We start from the raw sequence: 19,145 nt of genomic DNA, 5'->3' as shown, positions 1-19,145 counted from the left end.
CTTTTACTATATAGAATTTGGTCTATACCAATTAGATTTTATTGCCTGTTATCATTTAGGTCTTTCATATCCTTAATTATGTGCTATTGCATCTTAATGACCTAAAAGACATAAGGACCTCTGATACCATTATTTGTATTCCTCTTTATATTCTTGTACTTTTTATGAATATTGATGCTGCATTGTTTTTATACTCACAGGGAAGGACAAACCACTGATTAAAGTTTAGTGAATCTGGGCAGTCTTGTTCCCCAGTTGAGGGTGCCTCATTCTAGCTCCAATATATACAAAGATTAAAGTATCTGTGTTCCTAGAGTTTATTTTGTCTTAGTTTTGATTGATAGTAATGTTTTTCTTTAATTTGAGTGAATGTTTCTATTTTTCACTTGTTAATACAGGTAATTCTGACTCCAAGGAGAAAAGAGGTGAGCCACTCACCTTATGCCTGACCTTTTACAGTGTATAATATGTCATCTTTCCTTTGCTCACCGTCTGTAGTAACCTTGTGCATCTGTGACTGTTATATGTGTACTTTTCCTTAACTTGTTTTCATATTAACCTCGTAGAAAAGAGTAACAGAAGCAAGTACTCATTATGTATTTAAATGTAGATTATAGACTCTAATAGCTATGATGCATTTTAACAAGTAATAAAACAACTATCTTTCTCATGTCACCTTATTAATCTTTGGTGACATTAGGCTGTAATTTATACTCCACAGTTAATTACTAACTTCTAGGCCATAGTTACCTTTAAACAACCTCTGCCTTTGTGTTATTTTACCCTACTGAATAAAATATTGACCTTTTGTCACTTTATATAAATTTTATGGATTCTCAGCCCTTTAGTGTAAAGCTGCTATGACTGGAGATGCTGTGTCAGTGGTCTAAGCAATACTACCAAATCCCTGATCACCAGAGAACAAAGGATGGGGGTTCACATCTGTAGAAGCGGCACATTTTGCCTAGGACAACAGTAAAGCTGCAAAGAGCATAAGAGAAAGAAAAATCATCTAACAGTCTAAGAAATGAAAATTGCATTTGAGTTTAGAAAATGTTAGTCTGTGAAACAGTCTTTCTCATCATGATTTCCTATTTTTATCAGATGAGACTTTTGAGGTATTTTTTTTCTGATTTCGTTATTTAACCATGCATATTTTTTCCTGCATAATTAAGTAATGGAACATTTGAAGGCTTATGAAGTCCCTTTAAGTAGGGAGCATGTGAATCAGAAAAGTAGACCCTGGCTGGTGTAACTTAGTGGATTGAGCGCGGGCCCATGAACCAAAGGATCACAGTTCAATTCCCAGTCAGGGCACATGCCTGGGTGGCAGGCCAGTTCCCAGCAGGGGATGCACTAGAGGCAACTATACATTGATATTTCTCTCCCTCTTTCCTTCCCTTCCCTTCTAAAGATAAATAAATAAAATCTTAAAGAAAGAAAGAAAAGTAGTTGCTCTAGCCCTTTATGTGTTGTCCATCTGCCACCGTATTTGGTGTGGAATAATAAGGTGTCACCATACTGTGTACGGAGTTCCCTTAATTTTCAAGCTCTCCCTCCCTAAATTTAGGAACTAGATTGGATTAAATGCAATATCCTGGCTATTCTTGCTCTCTTACCAGGTTCTGACTACTAAATCTAGAAGTTTATAAATTTATGTTGGAGCAGATACTTATATTTTCTCCCTAAAACTGCTCTTTTAGTCAATCTTACAATAAAGTCAAAAGACAACGTGGTAGGCTTCAAGATTAAACATAAGATCTGTGATTCCTTCTGCTTAGTGTTTATTTTCTCAATATTCAGCCTTTCTCTTGTCCCAGATATATCTCTATTTTACCTAGGTAACTAATATGGATTTGAGTAGTTTCAATATTGTGATTAAGAAGAAATAAAATTACACTAACTATAAAGATTATTGCTGTGACATACTGATATAATAAATTTCCTTGTAAATTAAAAAAATAATTTTGTATTATTACCTTTGACCAAACAGGAAAATGAAGAGATGTACATATTCTCATAAGTTGCTAAAGCCCCATATGTAATGACGATTTTACTAGAGCAGATCTTACCGTATTGCTGTAAAAACTTTTTTTATTAAACAAACTTTCTTTTCTTTTCTAAATTAGAAAAATGTTTTTTAAATTTTTAGGGAGAGAAAGAGAAACATCAGTGTGTGAGAAAAGCATTAACAGGTTGCCTGTCTCACAAGCCCCAACTGGGGACAACTGTTGGCTTATGTGTGAGCCCTGAAAGGGAATTGACCTTTTGCTCCATGGGACAGTGCTCAGCCAACCTAGACTAGCCTGGGTCAGGGCAGTACTGCTGTGCATTTTGATGTCACATTCAGCATTTAAAGACAAATGCTTTTTGAGAAATTAGGCAATTGTTTTGAAATATTTGCACTATAATGGGTTTGCTGAGCAAATTGTTTTTATGTGGATTCACTTAAGTTTTTATGTACTGGCCTTCATTATGCTTTTGAACAGCAGTGGCTGGGGAAGGGAGGGAGAGCGCGCGCCACAGAAACATCCATGTGAGAGAGAAACATCTAAGATCAGTTGCCTCTCCTATGCACCCCGACCTCACCCCAACAGGAGGAACCTGCAACCTAGGCATGTGCCCTGACTGGGAATTGAACCTGCGACCTTTTGGTTTATGGGAGGGTGCTCCAATGCACTGAGCCACACTGGCCAAGGTATGACTGGTGTTTCAGTTGTCAAAGCAGAAAGGAAAAAAAAGAGGAAGGGAGACAGGCAACTTTTCTTCCTTTCTTTTGAAGTCCAAGAACTGATATTTTCTTGTGTGTATTTTTTTAAATGTATTCCAAATTACTTTGGAATATATTTTGAATTCATTGATAAAACTAGCTTTTGTTCTAATTGTGATTAAAATATATAAAATAAAATTTGCCATTTTAACTGTACAGGTCAGTGTCATTCATGTTGTTGTGCAACCACCGCCAACCATTCATCTCCAGAATTTTTTTGTCATCCCAGACTGCAGCTCTGTGACCCATTTAACACTTACCCCGTTTCTCCTTCCCTTAGTCCCTGATAACCACCATTCTGCTTTCTGTCTTTATGGATTTCACTAATCCAGGTACCTAATTTAAGTGGAACATACAATATTTGTTTTTTTGTTACCCGTTCGTTCATTGTTGTTGTTTTTCCAAAGCGTTTTTACTGGTGTTACTTTGGATGATTTATGTAATATATAGTAATGCATAAGTTCACTTCTGGCATTATCTACCAAGTACCTCTTCACTATGAAGACAGTGGTCATGAGTATATTCTCTAGTTGTTATTTAGTCTTCGCATAGTTTTGCATCTCAATTTTATTAGTTTTGTTCTAGGGAAAACAAACTCTGAGACAGAGATTTGCATGCAGCAAGTTTATTGGGAAGTATTTTCTCACTATAGCACCTGTGAGGCAGTAAAGGTAGTATTATTGGGTAGAGAGAGGAAATGAGATGTCATACAGTCAGAGCAAAGGCAGCAAAGGCCTCAGCTGCTTCTACGGGAAGCTCTAGAGCTGGAATTGGGGGTAGGGGGAGCTTCTCCCCTGGGTCAGGCTACTCTCTTAGGTCAAGGGTAATTCCTAGGGAAGAACTTGGCTGAGAGCCATTAACTACTAATCCTCCCAGAAGCTGGGAGAATGGGTTCTTTAGTCCTCAAGGAGAATCTGTAACATCTACTACTATTCCCATGAAGTTTGAGCAAGATAGTAATGCATTGTCCCATTCATAAATAGAGATTTTCCCATCTAAGAAAATGCTATTGAATAATTTTAATAATATATATGCAGGCTGGGGAGTGAGTGGCATAGCGGAATATTTAGAGAGGCAGTGTGTGCAGTGGTTTAAAAGAGCATGGGCTTTGGAGCTAAACCACCTGGGTTTGTGTGTTCTTGACTCTACCAGTTACCAGCAGGGTGGGATGGGTGTTTAACTTCCCTGAGCCTTATTTAACCATTTGCAAAATAGGACAGGAACGGAATTTTCTTTATAGGGCTGTTGTGAGGAATGAAGTAACACAAAGTGCTTGGCCTAGTGCTAGGTTGGCACGTAGCAGTTGCTTAGCAAGTGTTTCTGTTACATTGCTACCTACTACCATCACCACTGTTACTATTACTATTAGATGGCAAACTAAGGAGATCAGGAATCTTAGCCATTCATTCAGAACTCACAGAAACAAGGATACTCCTAGGGTTCCTGGAGGCTAATATGCAAGGCAGCTTCCTAAGGCAAGGTCATCTAACAACCAACCATGCCAGCACAACTATAGACATTACCTAACATTCTGCCCCGCACATTTTAAACAAAACTCTCCACAACCAACTTTTTATTTTAATTGTTTTTTTATAATAGGATTTTTACATGAAGACTTTATAACTGATATTTGTTAGAGAGCAAGAACACTGTGGGGTGGAGAGGGGATGATAGGGGAAAATGAAGACAAGTATACTTGGACAACAAAAAAGAAGAGGAAAAAAGAACATTGGATAAAGCTGTTAACCATACTTGAAATTATTTTAGATGTACATTAAGTCCTTAGCACTACCAGTAGGTTCTGCTATGTATAACAAAACTGAGTTCCTAGACTATAGCATCAATGCTATGATGAAATGACATTGAATGAAACAGTGTTATTTATATCGAGGACCTGCTATAATCTTTTCTTTAACTTTTTTTCAAATCTGGAAATAGTTTCTCCTAATATTTGTGAAGGAGTCCCTGAGCTACAAAGTTCTAGAACTGGACAGGACAAACCCAGTTCTACTGAACTGGGATTCTGCAGAATCCCAGAGGCTCAAAGTTTCTCAGCTATCAGGTTAGATTACCTGCTCCCCCACCTTTTTCCTTCAGTACTTTGCTAGAGTTGCAGTCTAGAATGGGGTCAACATTCTTGGTTAAAGAGGTATTTTTGGATTATCATAGTAAGCGACATTATTATTGTGACCTCCATTTATGACAGCTTTCCCTAAAAACACCTTTAATAATGTATTCATTTAACACTTGTTAAATGCTGAGGATCCCAGAAAGAATAGTGTCTTATGAAAGAAACATGTGATCACCAAGAACCAAAAAGTCCACTCAGCTACATGCTATTGGATATAGCATTTAATAAAGTGCTATGAGAGAGCTTAAAAGACTTATTGCTGTACCTAGAGAGTGGGAACAAGGCACAGAGGTGAGCTTTGGGCAGTTTAAATTAATATGGTAACTGAAGAAAATGAGGATGCACCAAATAGGATAAAAGCAAGGAGACACAAAAGAGCAAATCATGTGTTTGCATGGTTTGTATGTAGGAACAGTGCACAGTTGGTATGCATGAGATGGGGAGTAGCCAGAGGTAGTCCCCCAGCAGAATGGGCCTGGTGGTACATTGAGCTCAGGAGCCAGGGCATCTCCTAATGATGGTAAGAAAGGAAGTTACATGGTCTGATTGTTTTTTTTTTTTTTTTTTTTTAATGAAATGTAACTCCAGAGGCCATAGGGAAGGTAGACGGGCAATATAAATTAAGGCTTCTGAATGGTAATTTGGCCCTAGCTAACAAGTGATTGTGCTTAGGCCAGTGGTTTGGCCCCTTAAGGCAACCTGGTAACTTTTGCTGTTTTTAGAGCCAACAGGAAGCACTTAAAACAGTATTACATTTCTGCCTTTGCGAGTTGATAAATACTTCTACTGAAAAGTGTGGAAACAAGACAAGTAAATGGGCCTTAGCATAAGGCTAGAGGAGAATGGGCTTAATTTCACTGATTATCTTTATAGTTGACTAAGGTATGTCTCAGTCCTTAGGTGACTCACCTGTCTACTTATGAGCCCTTAAAATAATATGACCTTTTGATCTTGGAAAGGGATTATAGCAAATAGACATCTGTAGTCCCACAACACCACTTTAATATTTTTGAAATGTTGACCCCTGGCCTAAATCTAGGGAGTGGAATTTTGCTAGAATGGATTGGGGCAGTGGGTAGCAAGGACTGGACCAGTGTGCCTGCCTTGCTTGCATTTGCCTGCACCATCATGCAAGGCTGCGTCTCCAGAGGACCTAGACCAAGGCAAGCCTGAACATGATGAGAGGATGAGTCTCTCCAGTTTGAGAGGAGCCCTAGAAGGGTGACTTTATCCTGAGCCTATCTCTAAACCTGAGACTCGATATAGGTAGCTACAAGTTCTCCTATTTTTGTAATAGATCTAGGTCTCCTTTCCTCACAGAGACCTAGGGACACTTTATTACCTGTGTTGTCTTTAACTGTATCAAAAATGTGGATGTTCCATGGCTGGGTGGCTCAATTGGTTGGAGCATCATCCTGCGCACCAAAAAGTTGTGGGTTCGATCCTTGGTCAGGTCGTATACAGGAGGCAACCAGTCAATGTCTCTCCTCCTCCATCTCCCTCCCCCACACACACACATTTCTCTCTCTAAAAACCAATTAAAATGTCCTCAGGTAAGGACTGAAAAAAAAAATGTGGATGGCCCTGGCTAGTAGCTCAGTGGATTGAGCCTGGGCTGCAAACTAAAGGGTCACTAGTTTGATTCGCGGTCTAGGGCACATGCCTGGGTTGCGGGCCAGGTACCCAGTGGGGGCCATGTGAGAGGCAACCACACATTGATGTTTGATGTTTCTCTTCTCTTTCTCCATCCCTTCTCCTCTCTCTAAAAATAATTTTAAAAAATGTGGATGTAATTGAGATGTCAAAATGTAAAAATCTGAGTTTGATGATAGAGGACTGTTCTGGCTTGAAAGCTTGTAAGAATTAGTGCTGTAGGTTCTATAGTTTATGAAGAACCTGGAGAATAGTGCAGCTATGTGGTCTTGCTTCAGATTTGCAGATGTGTAATGTGGGCAAGTTAATCTCTCTGTTCAGTTTCCTTATCCATAAAATAGGGTTAATAGTAGTGTATTAGGCTTTTACAATAATCAAATGATATAATATGTGTGTGGTACTTTGCTCTGTGCCTGCTACATAAGTGCTTAAATATTCATTAATATTTTTATTAATTTCTAAGTTATCTGGCTAGCTGACTCTTCTTATATTGCTTATGGTTGCCATCCTGATACTTTATCCATTTATTCAGGACTTTTTCTGACCACCCCATCTTATATCACAGAACACCTCTCCCCGTTCCCTCTTTTGCCATGCCTTACTATTTTTTTCATAGTACTTATCACTACCCTTATTATGTGTTTCTTTAGTTATCTGTTGTCCTGTCTCCTCTTCTAATAAAAGCTTCATAAGGACAAGGAATTTTAATTTGTTCACTATTGTATTCTTAGGACCTACCTGATACAGCTGCCACTCAGGATATATTTATTGAATTAAAGATACTGGGGTGATATTTAATCCATGCCCTCAAGAAGTTTATAATTTAATAGTCATATAATCCGTTACCTTAATTCAATATTATGAGTTATAGCAGAGTAGGTACATAGTATTATGGATGTACAAGAAGAAGCAATTACCAAAAAGTGATATCTGAGCTAGAATCTTATAAGAGGAGAAGTGGTAATAACATTCTAGATCGGGGTTTAGCAAACTTTTTTTATCAAGGAACAGGTAATAAATAATTTTCAACCATACTATCTTTGTTATATCTACTCAGCTTTACCTTTGTAGTGCAAAAGCCACTATAAACAGTATGTAAATGGATGAATGTGGCTGTGCTCCAGTAAAATTTTATTCATAAAAACAAGTGGTGATCTGAAACACTAATTCAAAAGAACATATTTATCTTGTGTTGTAGCAGGGTTATTTATAATAGCCAAGATCTGGAAACAGCCTAAGTGCCCATTGGGAGATGAGTGGATAAAAAACTGTGGTGTATTTACACAATGGAATACTACACAGCAATAAAAAAGAAGGAACTCACCTTTTACAGCAGTATGGATGGACCTAGAAAATAAGCCAGCCAGTGAAATACAAATACCATATGATCTCACTTTTATGTGGGATCTAATGAGCAAAATAAAATCAGAGGCATAGTAACATGGAACAGACTGACAGCTGTAAGAGGAAAGGGAGGAGGTGGGGACAGGCTAAAAGAAGGAGAAGGGATTAGCTGAAGAACACGTATATCTACATGATACATGGATGTGGACAACAGTGTGTGGTGGGGATTGCCTGAGGGAGTGGCAGGGTGGGTGAAGGTGGGGAACGGAGGAAAATTGGGACAACTGTAATAGCAGAAGCAATAAAATATAATTTAAAGGGGGGGAACAAGCAATGTGCTACATTTGGGATGTAATTTCTCTGTTCTAGAGACCTGCCTGAGGCCAGGAAGCTGGTCTGTGTGAGCTTCTGGATACCAAGGCCAAATCTTTCCCCTTCATATCAGGCACTTTGCAAATGTTGCTTCTTTTAATCTTATGTTAACTGTAAAGGGTATAGAAGGATCATATATTCATATTTGCATTTCATAAAGCCACAAAGGTTCTAAGAGATTGTCACACTGTTGCTAGGTAGGATAGTAGAGATTTGAACTCTCAGGCCTGTGTGACCCTAAAGCCCCAAGCTCTGGAGATGGCTTTCTTTTGACCTCACGCTGAAATGAAAATTTGGCTAGGTAAGTAACTCTAGATTCCAAGTCCTTCCTAAGAACTTGATAGTAGACCACTGATTTCCTAGCAGTGGTACTTTAGATAAGTGATCATACATGAATTTGATTCTCATTTCTCTGTAGAGAACCTTCTTTCTTCTGTTGAAAGTTTTTATGGCTGGTTTGTGGTTGGTTGATTCCAATGCACATTTTCTAAAATTTTGTCAGGGTGCATCTAGGTAAAGATCTTTTTCTTCAGTATTCTCAAATTGCATAGTTTCTTTTGGCCTCATAACTCAGAACTTTCTTGTATAATTTCTTCCCCTACTATTTTCTTTTTTGGGAATTCCTGTTGAACAGACACAAGAACTCCAACTTATGTCTGGCTTGTCTCATTTCTCCCACAGTTTCCCTCTCGCTCTTACCGCTTGCTCTGTGTTCTGGGAACTTCCATGATTTGGTCTTTCACAATACTGATTGGTTTTGTTATGTCTGTTCTCCTTTTCAGCCTTTCTTTAGAGATTGTTTTTTCCCTAATCATGTTTTAGTTTTCTAAGAACTCTTTTTAATTCTCAGATTGCTCTTTCTCCCCCCATTGTTTATTGTCACAATGCTACAAATGGTAAAATACATATAAAGTATACTGTTTTAACCATTTTTAAGTGTATAGTTCATTGGTGTCGAGTTCATTGACACTGTTGTGCAACCATCACCACCGTCCATCTCCATAATCTTTTTTATCTTGTAAAATGGATCGCCATACCTATTAAACAACCACTTCCCAGTTTCCCCAACCCCAGCCTCTGGCAACTACTATTCTGCTTTCTGTCTCTGAATTTGACTCTTCTAGTTACATCCTATAAGTGGAATCATACAGTACTTGGGGTTTTGGTGTGTCTGGCTGACATTTACTTAGCACAGTGTCATCAGGATTCTGTTGTTTGTGTCAGAATTCTCTTCCTTTTTAATGCTGGAAATATTCTATTATGTATATACCATATTTTGCTTATTTACTCATCCACCAATGGAAAATTGGTTGCTTCTCCATTTTAGCTGTTGTGACTAATGCTGCTATGAACATGGGTGTCCAAATATCTCTTCAAGATATTTGGTGTATGTGTATTTAAACTTTTTATTATGGGAGACTTACACAAGAGATATATATCTGTTCAGTATATCTGTTTTATACTTTTTTATAAAAGAGAGAGAATAGAGAGTGGAGGTAGAAAGAGAGGGAGAGAAACATCAATTAGTTGCCTTCCGTACATGACCACAGGGACAACCCGGGCATGTACCCCAACTGGGAATCAAACCTCCAACTTTTTGGTTTGTGGGATGATGCCCAACCAAATGAGCTACACTAGCTGGGGCTGCAAGACCCTGCTTCAAACTCTTTTGGGCTTCACGTGCTAATTTTATTTTTATTCTTTTGTGTACTGTGTCTACTAGCAGTGCACAAGGTTCCAATTTCGCCACATTCTTGCCAACACCTCCTGTTTTCTGTTGTTGTTTTAACAGTAGCCATCCTGACAGGTGTGAGATTGTTCCTTGTTTTATAGTATGGCTTTAAAAAATTAACAATGGTCTCTTGCACAAATTGCAGCACATTTTTTAAAGATTTATTCTATTTTTTATTTTACATCTTCTTCCCAGGACTGTCATTGCTGTCCTTGGTTTTTGTGAAGGTCACCTGTAGGGCTGTGGTTAAGCTTTGCTCTGGGACATTTACTGGACTAGATTGTGCTCACAGTAGGTGTCCCTTTAGGAGGACAGACAGGGACATATTCTAAATTAGGGGTTCAGTCATGGATTAGGAAGTGGGACACAGTTATCCTCCAGGCAGAGCTATGTTTTATCTTTCCCTTTCATCTCTGTGGCTTCCTAGAACTATCTCTGTCTTCAGTGCCCGAGGAAACGCTTTGTGGACTCAGTGTACTGAGCAACCATGTGCAATATATAGATCTTCTCTGGATGTCAGTTCTAACCAGAAGAAAAAAAGGGTGTGGGAGACGATCAGGGATATTTAAAAAGTAACTGAATATTAATTATATTAAGGAATTTGTGTTGCTTTTTAATGGTGGTGTGATTGTGTTAAGAATTCTTATCTCTTAGTGATACACACTAAAGTAATTACAGTTGCCGTGGTATGTCTCAGATCCACTTTAAAATACTCCAGTGGGATGGATATGGGATAGTAGTTCTCAACTCAGGGCAATTTTCCCTCAGAGGACAGTTGGGCAATGTCTAGAGATGTTTTTTTGGTCATCACAATTGGTTTGCTTCTGGCATCTTCTAATAGGTAGAAGCCAGGTATATTCTTAAACATCTTATAGTGCCCATGACAGCTCCCCACCACAGAGAATTATTTAGCCCAAAATTTTATTAGTGTGAGGTTGAAAAATCCTGGTATAGATTTTAAAAACTGGCATATAGTGGTAATGTTGAAGTGAAGGATAAGTACATATTGATTTATTGCAGTGTTCACTTTAATCTTGTGTAATTCTCCCATAATAAAAAGTTTAAATACACACACACCAGCATTTTTAAATTTTTTTAATTTATTTTTTATTGATTATGCTGTTACAGTTGTTCTATTCCCCCCCTTCACTCCCCTCCACTCTACCCCCCGTCCCCACCATTACCCCCGCTTTAGTTTATGACCATGTGTCTCAAGTTCTTTAGATTCTATATTTTCCATACTATTCTTGTCCCCCCCCATCTATTTTCTGTCTACCGTCTATGCTACTTATTTTCTGTATCTTCTCCCCCCTTCTCCTCCTCCCACTCCCCTGTTGCTAACCCTCCTTGAGATCTTCATTTCTGTGTTTCCACTCCTGATCTAGCTGTCCTCTTAGTTTGCTTTTGTTTTAGGTGTGGTTGTTGATAACTGTGAGTTTGCTGTTCTTTCATTGTTCATATTTTTTATCTTCTTTTTCTTAGGTAAGTCCCTTTAACATTTCATATAATAAGGGCTTGGTGATGATGAACTCCTTGAATTTGATCTTATCTGAGAAGCACTTTATCTGCCCTTCCATTCTAAATGAAAACTTTGCTGGATAGAGCAATCTTGGTTGTAGGTCTTTGCATTTCATGACTTGGAATACCTCTTTCCAGCCCCTCTTTGCCTGTAAGGTCTCTTTTGAGAAATCCGCTGACAGTCTGATGGGAACTCCTTTGTAGGTGACTGTCCCCTTATCTCTTGCTGCTTCTAGGATTCTCTCCTTCATTTTAATCTTGGCTAATGTAATGATGATGCACCTTGGTGTGTTCCTTCTTGGGTCCAACTTCTCTGGTACTCTCTGAGCTTCCTGGATTTCCTGGAAGTCTATTTCCTTTGCCAGATTGGGGAAATTCTCCTTTATTATTTGTTCAAATAAGTTTTCCACTGGTGGCTGTTCCTTTCGCCCTTCTGGTACCCCTATAATTCGGATGTTGGAGCATTTAAAGATGTCCTGAAGGTTCCTAAGACTCTCCTAATTTTTTTGAATTCTTGCTTCTTCACTCTTTTCTGTTTGGCCATTATTTGCTTTCTTCTGGTCCACTCCCTTGATTTGAGTCCCAGTTTCCTTTTCATTGCTATTGGTTTCCTGTGCAATTCCATTCATTTCAATTAGTTTCGCCTTCATATGTTTCTCTAATTTGTGGCTATAATCAACCAGTTCTGTGAGGATCCTGATCACCAGTGTTTTAAATTGTGCATCTGAGAGTTTTGCTATTTGTTCATCGCTTAGATTTATCGGCTCTGGGGCTTTGAGATCTTCTTGAGCCATTTTTGGTCTGTCTGTGCCCGTTAGGTATGAGGAGCAGAGCCTTGGACTCCCAGGTCGCTGGGTTGTGACGCTGTATGTGGAGGCGTGGTCAGAGCGGGGAAATGGCGGCCCCCTCTGCTGTTTCTCGCAGCTGGGTGAAGAGCAGAGCCTTAGGTTGTTCACCGGGGCAGGGCCCCTTAGGTCGCTGGATTATGACACTGTATGTGGAGGCAGGGTTAGAGTGGGGAAATGGCAGTGCCCTCCGCCTCCGCTTGCCGCTGGGGCTGCTGGATCTCGTCCAATCGCCCACTCCCTCGCTTGTCTATTCACACACAAATGCACGACCACAGTCAACCCACAGCCCTGCTCCCTCGCTGTTTCCCCGCGATTGCTTGCTGAGTTGCCCACCAGGTCCAACCCTGCGCCTGGATTCCGCGCGCCTGAGTCCATCTGACCGAGTTTTCCTTTGCTACCCCGCTCTGCCAGCTGCTGGTTTCACCCCTCTTACCAGTCAGGCTGAAGAATTTGTTGTTATCAGACTTCCGAAAAGTTCAATTTTCTGTGTTCTGGCTGTGTTTTCTGTTGCTATTATTTAGTTGTCTCTAAACTTGGTTGTGTGAGGAAGCACAGCGTCTCCACCTATGCCTCCATCTTGGCAGAAGTCTATCCAGTCTTCACACCAGCATTTTTTAAAGATGAATAATCAGCACTCTGTGCCAACCTCCCCTGCCCCCACTCTTGATAGAGCCCTGTTTTTCCAGCTGAACCTGGATGAGACACCACTGCTTGTTACTCAGCCTGTGGGTGCACTGATTCTGCTTTGGCAAGCCTTTGGTGAAATACCGTCCTCCTACTTCAGTGCTCACTTTCATCCCCACTCCCAGTTGAATCTGAGCTTGATGTGTTTCCAGGCCCAGACTATTAGCACCAGTATTTACCTTTCAAATACAGGTTCTTCTGCTCTGATAGGTCTCTTCAGCAGTCCAATCCCATTTGTTTTGCCTCCCATAAATCTCTCAGGGTCTACCAATGTCATCCTTTGCTGCCTTCCCCAAATGCTTTCAGTTCATTAGTATGTTTATATTTCTTTTTTTTAAATATATTTTATTGATTATGCCATTACAGTTGTTCTGCTCCCCCCTTCATTCCCCTCCACCCTGCACACCCCCTCCCCCACTGTTCTCCCCCCTTTAGTTTATGACCACCAGTTTCAAGTTCTTTAGATTCTATATCTCTCCTACTATTCTTGCCCTCCCCCCTATCTATTTTCTACCTACCATCTGTGCTACTTATTTTCTGTACCTTCTCCCCCCTTCTCCTCCTCCCACTCCCCTGTTGCTTACCCTCCATGTGATCTTCATTTCTATGGTTATGCTCCTATTCTAGCTGTCCTCTTAGTTTGCTTTTGTTTTAGGTGTGGTTGTTGATAACTGTGAGTTTGCTGTCCTTTCACTGTTCATCTTTTTTATCTTCTTTTTCTTAGGTAAGTCCTTTTAACATTTTATATAATAAGGGCTTGGTGATGATGAACTCCTTGAATTTGGTCTTATCTGAGAAGCACTTTATCTGCCCTTCCATTCTAAATGAAAACTTTGCTGGATAGAGCAATCTTGGTTGTAGGTCTTTGCATTTCATGACTTGGAATACTTTTTTCCAGCCCCTTCTTGCCTGTAAGGTCTCTTTTGAGAAATCCGCTGACAGTCTGATGGGAACTCCTTTGTAGGTGACTGTCCCCTTAGCTCTTGCTGCTTCTAGGATTCTCTCCTTATTTTAATCTTGGCTAATGTAATTATGATGTGCCTTGGTGTGTTCCTTCTTGGGTCCAACTTCTTTGGGACTCTCTGAGCTTCCTGGATTTCCTGGAAGTCTATTTCCTTTGCCAGATTGGGGAAGTTCTCCTTTATTATTTGTTCAAATAAGTTTTCCACTGGTGGCTGTTCCTCTTCCCCTTCTGGCACCCCTATAATTCTGATGTTGGAACGTTTAAAGATGTCCTGGAGGTTCCTAAACCTCTCCTCATTTTTTTGAATTCTTGTTTCTACATTCTTTTCTGTTTGGTCATTTTTTTCCTCTTTCTGGTCCACTCCTTTGATTTGAGTCCCAGTTTCCTTTCCATTACTATTGGTTTCCTGTGCATTTCCATTCATTTCAATTATTTTAGCCTTCATATGTTCCTGTAATTTGTGACTAAAATCAACCAGTTCTGGGAGCATCCTGATGACCAGTGTTTCGAACTGTGCATCTGAAAGTTTGGCTATTTCTTCATTGCTTAGATTTATCAGCTCTGGGGCTCTAAGTTCTTCTTGAGCCATGTTTTGATCTGTCCGTGTCTATTATGTATGAGGAGTGGAGCCTTAGGTGTTCACCAGGGCGCGGCCACCCAGGTTGCTGGTTTGTGACGCTGTAGGTAGGGGTGGGGTCAGAGAGGGACAATGGCAGTCCCCTCTGCCGCTTCCTGTCACTGGGGCCTGCACGGTCTGTCTCACCACTCCCTCCTTCACCGGTTTATCTGCACGCAAATGTGTGACCGAGATCAGCCCTCAGTGGGTCTGCCAACTTCTCCATACCTGGGATCTGCCTACGGCTGCCAGCGCGCCTGGGTCGAGAGCCCGGTCCGTAGGTCGGGTGGATCTTTCCTTCCCGACCCCGCTCCGCTGCTGGCTCCGGCCCTCCCCTCCCACAGGCCCAGCTGAAGGGTTCGTTGTTGTCAGACTTCCGTGAGGTTCAGTTTTCTGTGGTTTTGGCTGTGTTTTTGTTGCTAAAACTTTGTTGTTTTTTAACTTGGTCGTGGGAAGAGGCACAGTGCTTCCACCTACGCCTCCATCTTGGCAGAATTCCTGTATGTTTATATTTCTTATATTATTTCGGTGTCCTTTTGGGAAGAGAAGTAAGTAAAATTATTGATTCAGCTAACCATCTCAAGGGATGTTTTAGACTTCATCATAAAACATCTCAAGCTAGATGTTTTAAATTCTTTTAATGCTCGCTATACAGGCCTCTGATTGGCATTTAATAAAGATATATTTAGTGATACATCAATCATTAATTTGTTTATCCATTCACTCAGTGTAGTCCAGTATTTATTGCCAGCTGTGGCTGAAATTCTATGCTAGGTGAGAAACAAAGCAGGTATATAATGCTTGTCCTTATAGAATTTGTGGTTTAAAGAAGGGACACTCACTAATCAACTAAACTCAAATAAATAAATATATATACACACACACACACAGATATATATGTTATATATATATAATTACAAAGGGTGAGAGGTAATAACAGAGGCAATATCAAGGGAAATAACAGAGTGCTCTGTGAGAATAATAAAGACAATCCTGGCTAACATTGACAGAGTATATAATATGAAGTCTGTCCAGAAGGTGTCCGTCCATGTAACATGAAAAATAGAGACAGTTATTGAAGAAGATACAAGATACAAGAAACATTGTACATAGGTCAAAGTTGCCTCAGTCCCCTTCAAAGTAGGTTCACACAATTCTCTCAGTCACCATCAGCTGCCCTAGTGTATTTTCTTGAATCACATCGACAGTCTGAAATGTCTTCCCTTTCAGAGGTGGTTTTAGTTTGGGAAAAGCCAGAAGTTACAGGGCACCAAATCTATGCTGTAGGGGGTCCAAGTCACCTGGGTGATTTGATATTTCGCAGAAACATTCTGCACAAGACATGATGCATGAGCAGGTGCATTGTTGTGATGAAGCTGCCAGTCACCAGTTGCCCATAGCTGTGGCCTTCTGAATCATGCCTATAGTTTCGCAGAGAAATGTTCAAGCTTAATGAAAAATTTGCTGCCAGTTCATTCCTTTACTTGCTCAGTCATTTTGAATGCAGTGGCCACACAGTACACATGCTCACTCAATAGTGTCTACTGCTCCCATGACTAGTACAGTGAAGTCTTCATTGTTCACATATATACATTTCTGGTCCACTCTCCTTGCCTGCCAGGTTACATGGATGTGGTGCAAACCATTCTCATTATGTTAGCAATGGCTGGACTTTTTCTGGACAGACTTCATCATATGTGCTTGTCACTGTGCCAAGAACTTTACATGAGTAATCTCACTGAATCTTCAGAATAACTAATTTTAGAGATAAGGAAACACAGATTTAGGATCATAATTTAGTATTAAGAAGCAGAAGAGATTTCTCTAAGAAAAGTAACACTTAAAATGAAAACTAGATGACTTGGAGTTATCCAGGCAAAGATGGAAGGAGGCAATGTAAAAGCAGAAGGAATCACACATTCATAGGCCTAAGAAAGGAAGGAACTCCGTATAGAAGGACACTAGTGGCTGAAGTTTAACGAGCAAGAAAAGAGTGGCAGGAGATAGAGTAAGCAAGAGCTGGGGGGTAGGTTGTTATGGGCCACAGCAAGAATATTAGGTTTCCTTCTAAAGGCTTGGGAAACCATCCAGAGGATTTACATGAGAGGGAGACGATCTGATTTGCTTTCTTAGAGATCACTCTGGTTGCTTTGCAGGGAACAGAGGCTTATTACTGTGATCCAGATGAGATAGGATAGAGATTTAGACTATAGTGATGGCAACAGGATGGAAAAAAGACAAACAAATCTAAGGCATTTGTTTTAGCCTGAAAACATGTCACTTGCATCTGGGTTAGATATAGAAGGTAAGCCTGAGGAAGAAATCAAGGGGAGTTCCACATTTCTTACTTGAACAATAGGATGGATGGATGTCATTGCTAGCTTATTGAATGGTAAGGGAAACATTTTAGGCAGCAAGTTTGCATTGCCTGTGAAATTTAAAGTGCAAATGGCATATAAGCTCAGAAGAGAGGTCTAACCGAGCAGTGCACATGTGGGAATTGCTAACATCATTTCCGTTTACAGCCTTCTGATCAGATAAGCTGCATAGAGTGTAGAGAAGAGTACCAAGGACAGAGCCCTAAGGAAACCAGATGTTTAAAGATCTGGTGTTGGAGGAGCAACTAGCAAAGGAAATGTGACAGAGCAGCCAAGAGATAGAAGGAAAATCAGAAGAGTGCTTTGTTGTGGAAGGGAAGAGAGTGAAGTTCTTCAAAGAGAAGGAAGTAATCAGCTAATTTGAATGCTCATTTTAAGATAAGAGGCACAACAGGGTGTGTTGAAAATTGTCATCAACAAAGAAGTATAGTATATCTTCCATCTCTTAAAAAAGAGACTTCCACCCCACATCTCTCTCCCACATGCTGCTCCTTTTCTCTGTATCCCTTTAAATTCACTTTCACTTCTCTGTCTTCATCCTACTTAATCTGTCAGTAATATGTGATTGAGCTGATTACTCCTTCCTTCCTGAAAAACTGTTCTTGGCATCCATAAGACCATATTCTGCTAGATTACCTCCCACTTCATGATGGCTGTTTATGAGTCATATAGCTAGCTGAACTTTTAAAAGAATGTAAATCCAGTTATTTCTCTCTCCTGTTCAAAGCCCTCCAATTACCTAGTGTTTCTTACAACATTCAGAATTAAATCCACTCATTACCATGATCTAAAACCCCTAAGTCTTATGGCCCTTGCCTACCTCTCCAGCTGCACTTTATCAAAATTGGTTTTTGTGCTATTTCTTGAACCTGCCAAGCTCCTAAAGGCTATGATGCTTGCTGTTCCCGTGCCTAGAAAGCTCTTTGTCCAGTCTTTGCATAGTTTACTTCACATTATATAGACCTCATAACCACTTCACACCTTCCCAGACTATTCTAAAATAGCCAGCCACTGCCCATTTTAACCTATCATTCCCTACTCCCCTACTGTTCCTTTCTTTTTAAAGAAAATTAATGGTGTTTTATTTATTTTTTTAAAATTACAGTTCATATTCAGTGTTATTTTGGATTAGTTTCAGGTGTATAACACAGTGTTTGGATAATCTTACACTTCACATAGGGCTCCCCCCAGTATTTCCAGTATCCACCCGGCGCTGTACATAGTTATTAAAATATTAACTGTATTCCCTAGGCTGTATTTTATATCCCCCTGACTATTTTACAACTAGCAATTTGTACTTCTTAATACCTCATCCTTTTCACCCATTCCCTACTTCCCACAACCATCAATCTGTTCTCCGTATCTTTGAGTCTGTTTCTATGTTGTTTGCTTATTTTGTCCTTTACAGTTCACATGTAAGTGAAATCATACAGTATTTGTCTTTCTCTGACTGACATATATTACTTAGTATAATACTCTCCAGGTCCACCTGTACTGTTGCAAATAGTAAGATTTTATTTTTTTCTTATGGCCTAGTAAAATTCCATTATATATATGTACTACAGTTTTTTTATCCACTCATCTATTGATGGGCACCTGTGTTGCTTCCATGTCTTGGCTATTGTAAATAATGCTGCAGTGAACATCGGGTGCATGTATTTTGCATCAGTGTTTTCTTTAGATTTCTTTAGATAAATACCCAGAAGTAGAATCACTGGGTCATAAAGCAGTTCCATTTTATTTATTTATTTATGTATGTATGTATGTATGTATTTATGTATTTATGTATTTATGTATTTATGTATTTTCACAAATCTTCCATACTGTTTTCACAGTGGCTGCACCAGTCTGCATTCCCACCAACAGTGCACGAGGGTTCCCTTTCCCCCGAATCCTCACCAGCACTTGTTGTTGATTTTTTGATGATAGCCATTCTGAGAGGTGTGAGGTGATATCTCTTTGTGGTTTTAGTTTGCATTTCTCTGGTGATTGTATGTTTCTAGGAATTTATCTATTTCTTCCAGGTTGTCCAATGTTTGGCATATGGTTGTTCAGAATATTTTCTTATAATTCTTTGTATTTCTGTGGTATCAAATGTTCTCTTTCATTTCTGACTTTATTTATTTTGTTTATTT

General features: G+C 39.7%; 1 protein-coding gene across 4 annotated transcripts in view; it reads left to right on the top strand.

Annotated features, from left to right (window-relative positions):
* PTPRA (protein tyrosine phosphatase receptor type A) overlaps positions 1-19,145 on the top strand; it is a 144,433-nt gene that overhangs the window by 79,765 nt on the left and 45,523 nt on the right. For 3 of the 4 annotated variants that reach the window (XM_037141190.2, XM_053671134.1, XM_037141188.2), the window contains one exon: positions 399-425. The exons of the other annotated variant lie outside the window; for it this stretch is intronic. In XM_037141190.2, the coding sequence (XP_036997085.1) occupies positions 399-425 (27 nt within the window). The remainder of the gene's footprint in view (positions 1-398; positions 426-19,145) is intronic. 4 annotated transcript variants of the gene reach the window in all.

The sequence above is a fragment of the Artibeus jamaicensis genome, unplaced genomic scaffold (assembly GCF_021234435.1).
Source record: "Artibeus jamaicensis isolate MK-2021 breed Jamaican fruit bat unplaced genomic scaffold, CSHL_Jam_final contig_685, whole genome shotgun sequence".
Taxonomy (NCBI): Eukaryota; Metazoa; Chordata; class Mammalia; order Chiroptera; family Phyllostomidae; genus Artibeus; species Artibeus jamaicensis.
Note: the sequence above shows the minus strand (reverse complement) of the source record. Positions and strands in the feature narration are given on the sequence as shown.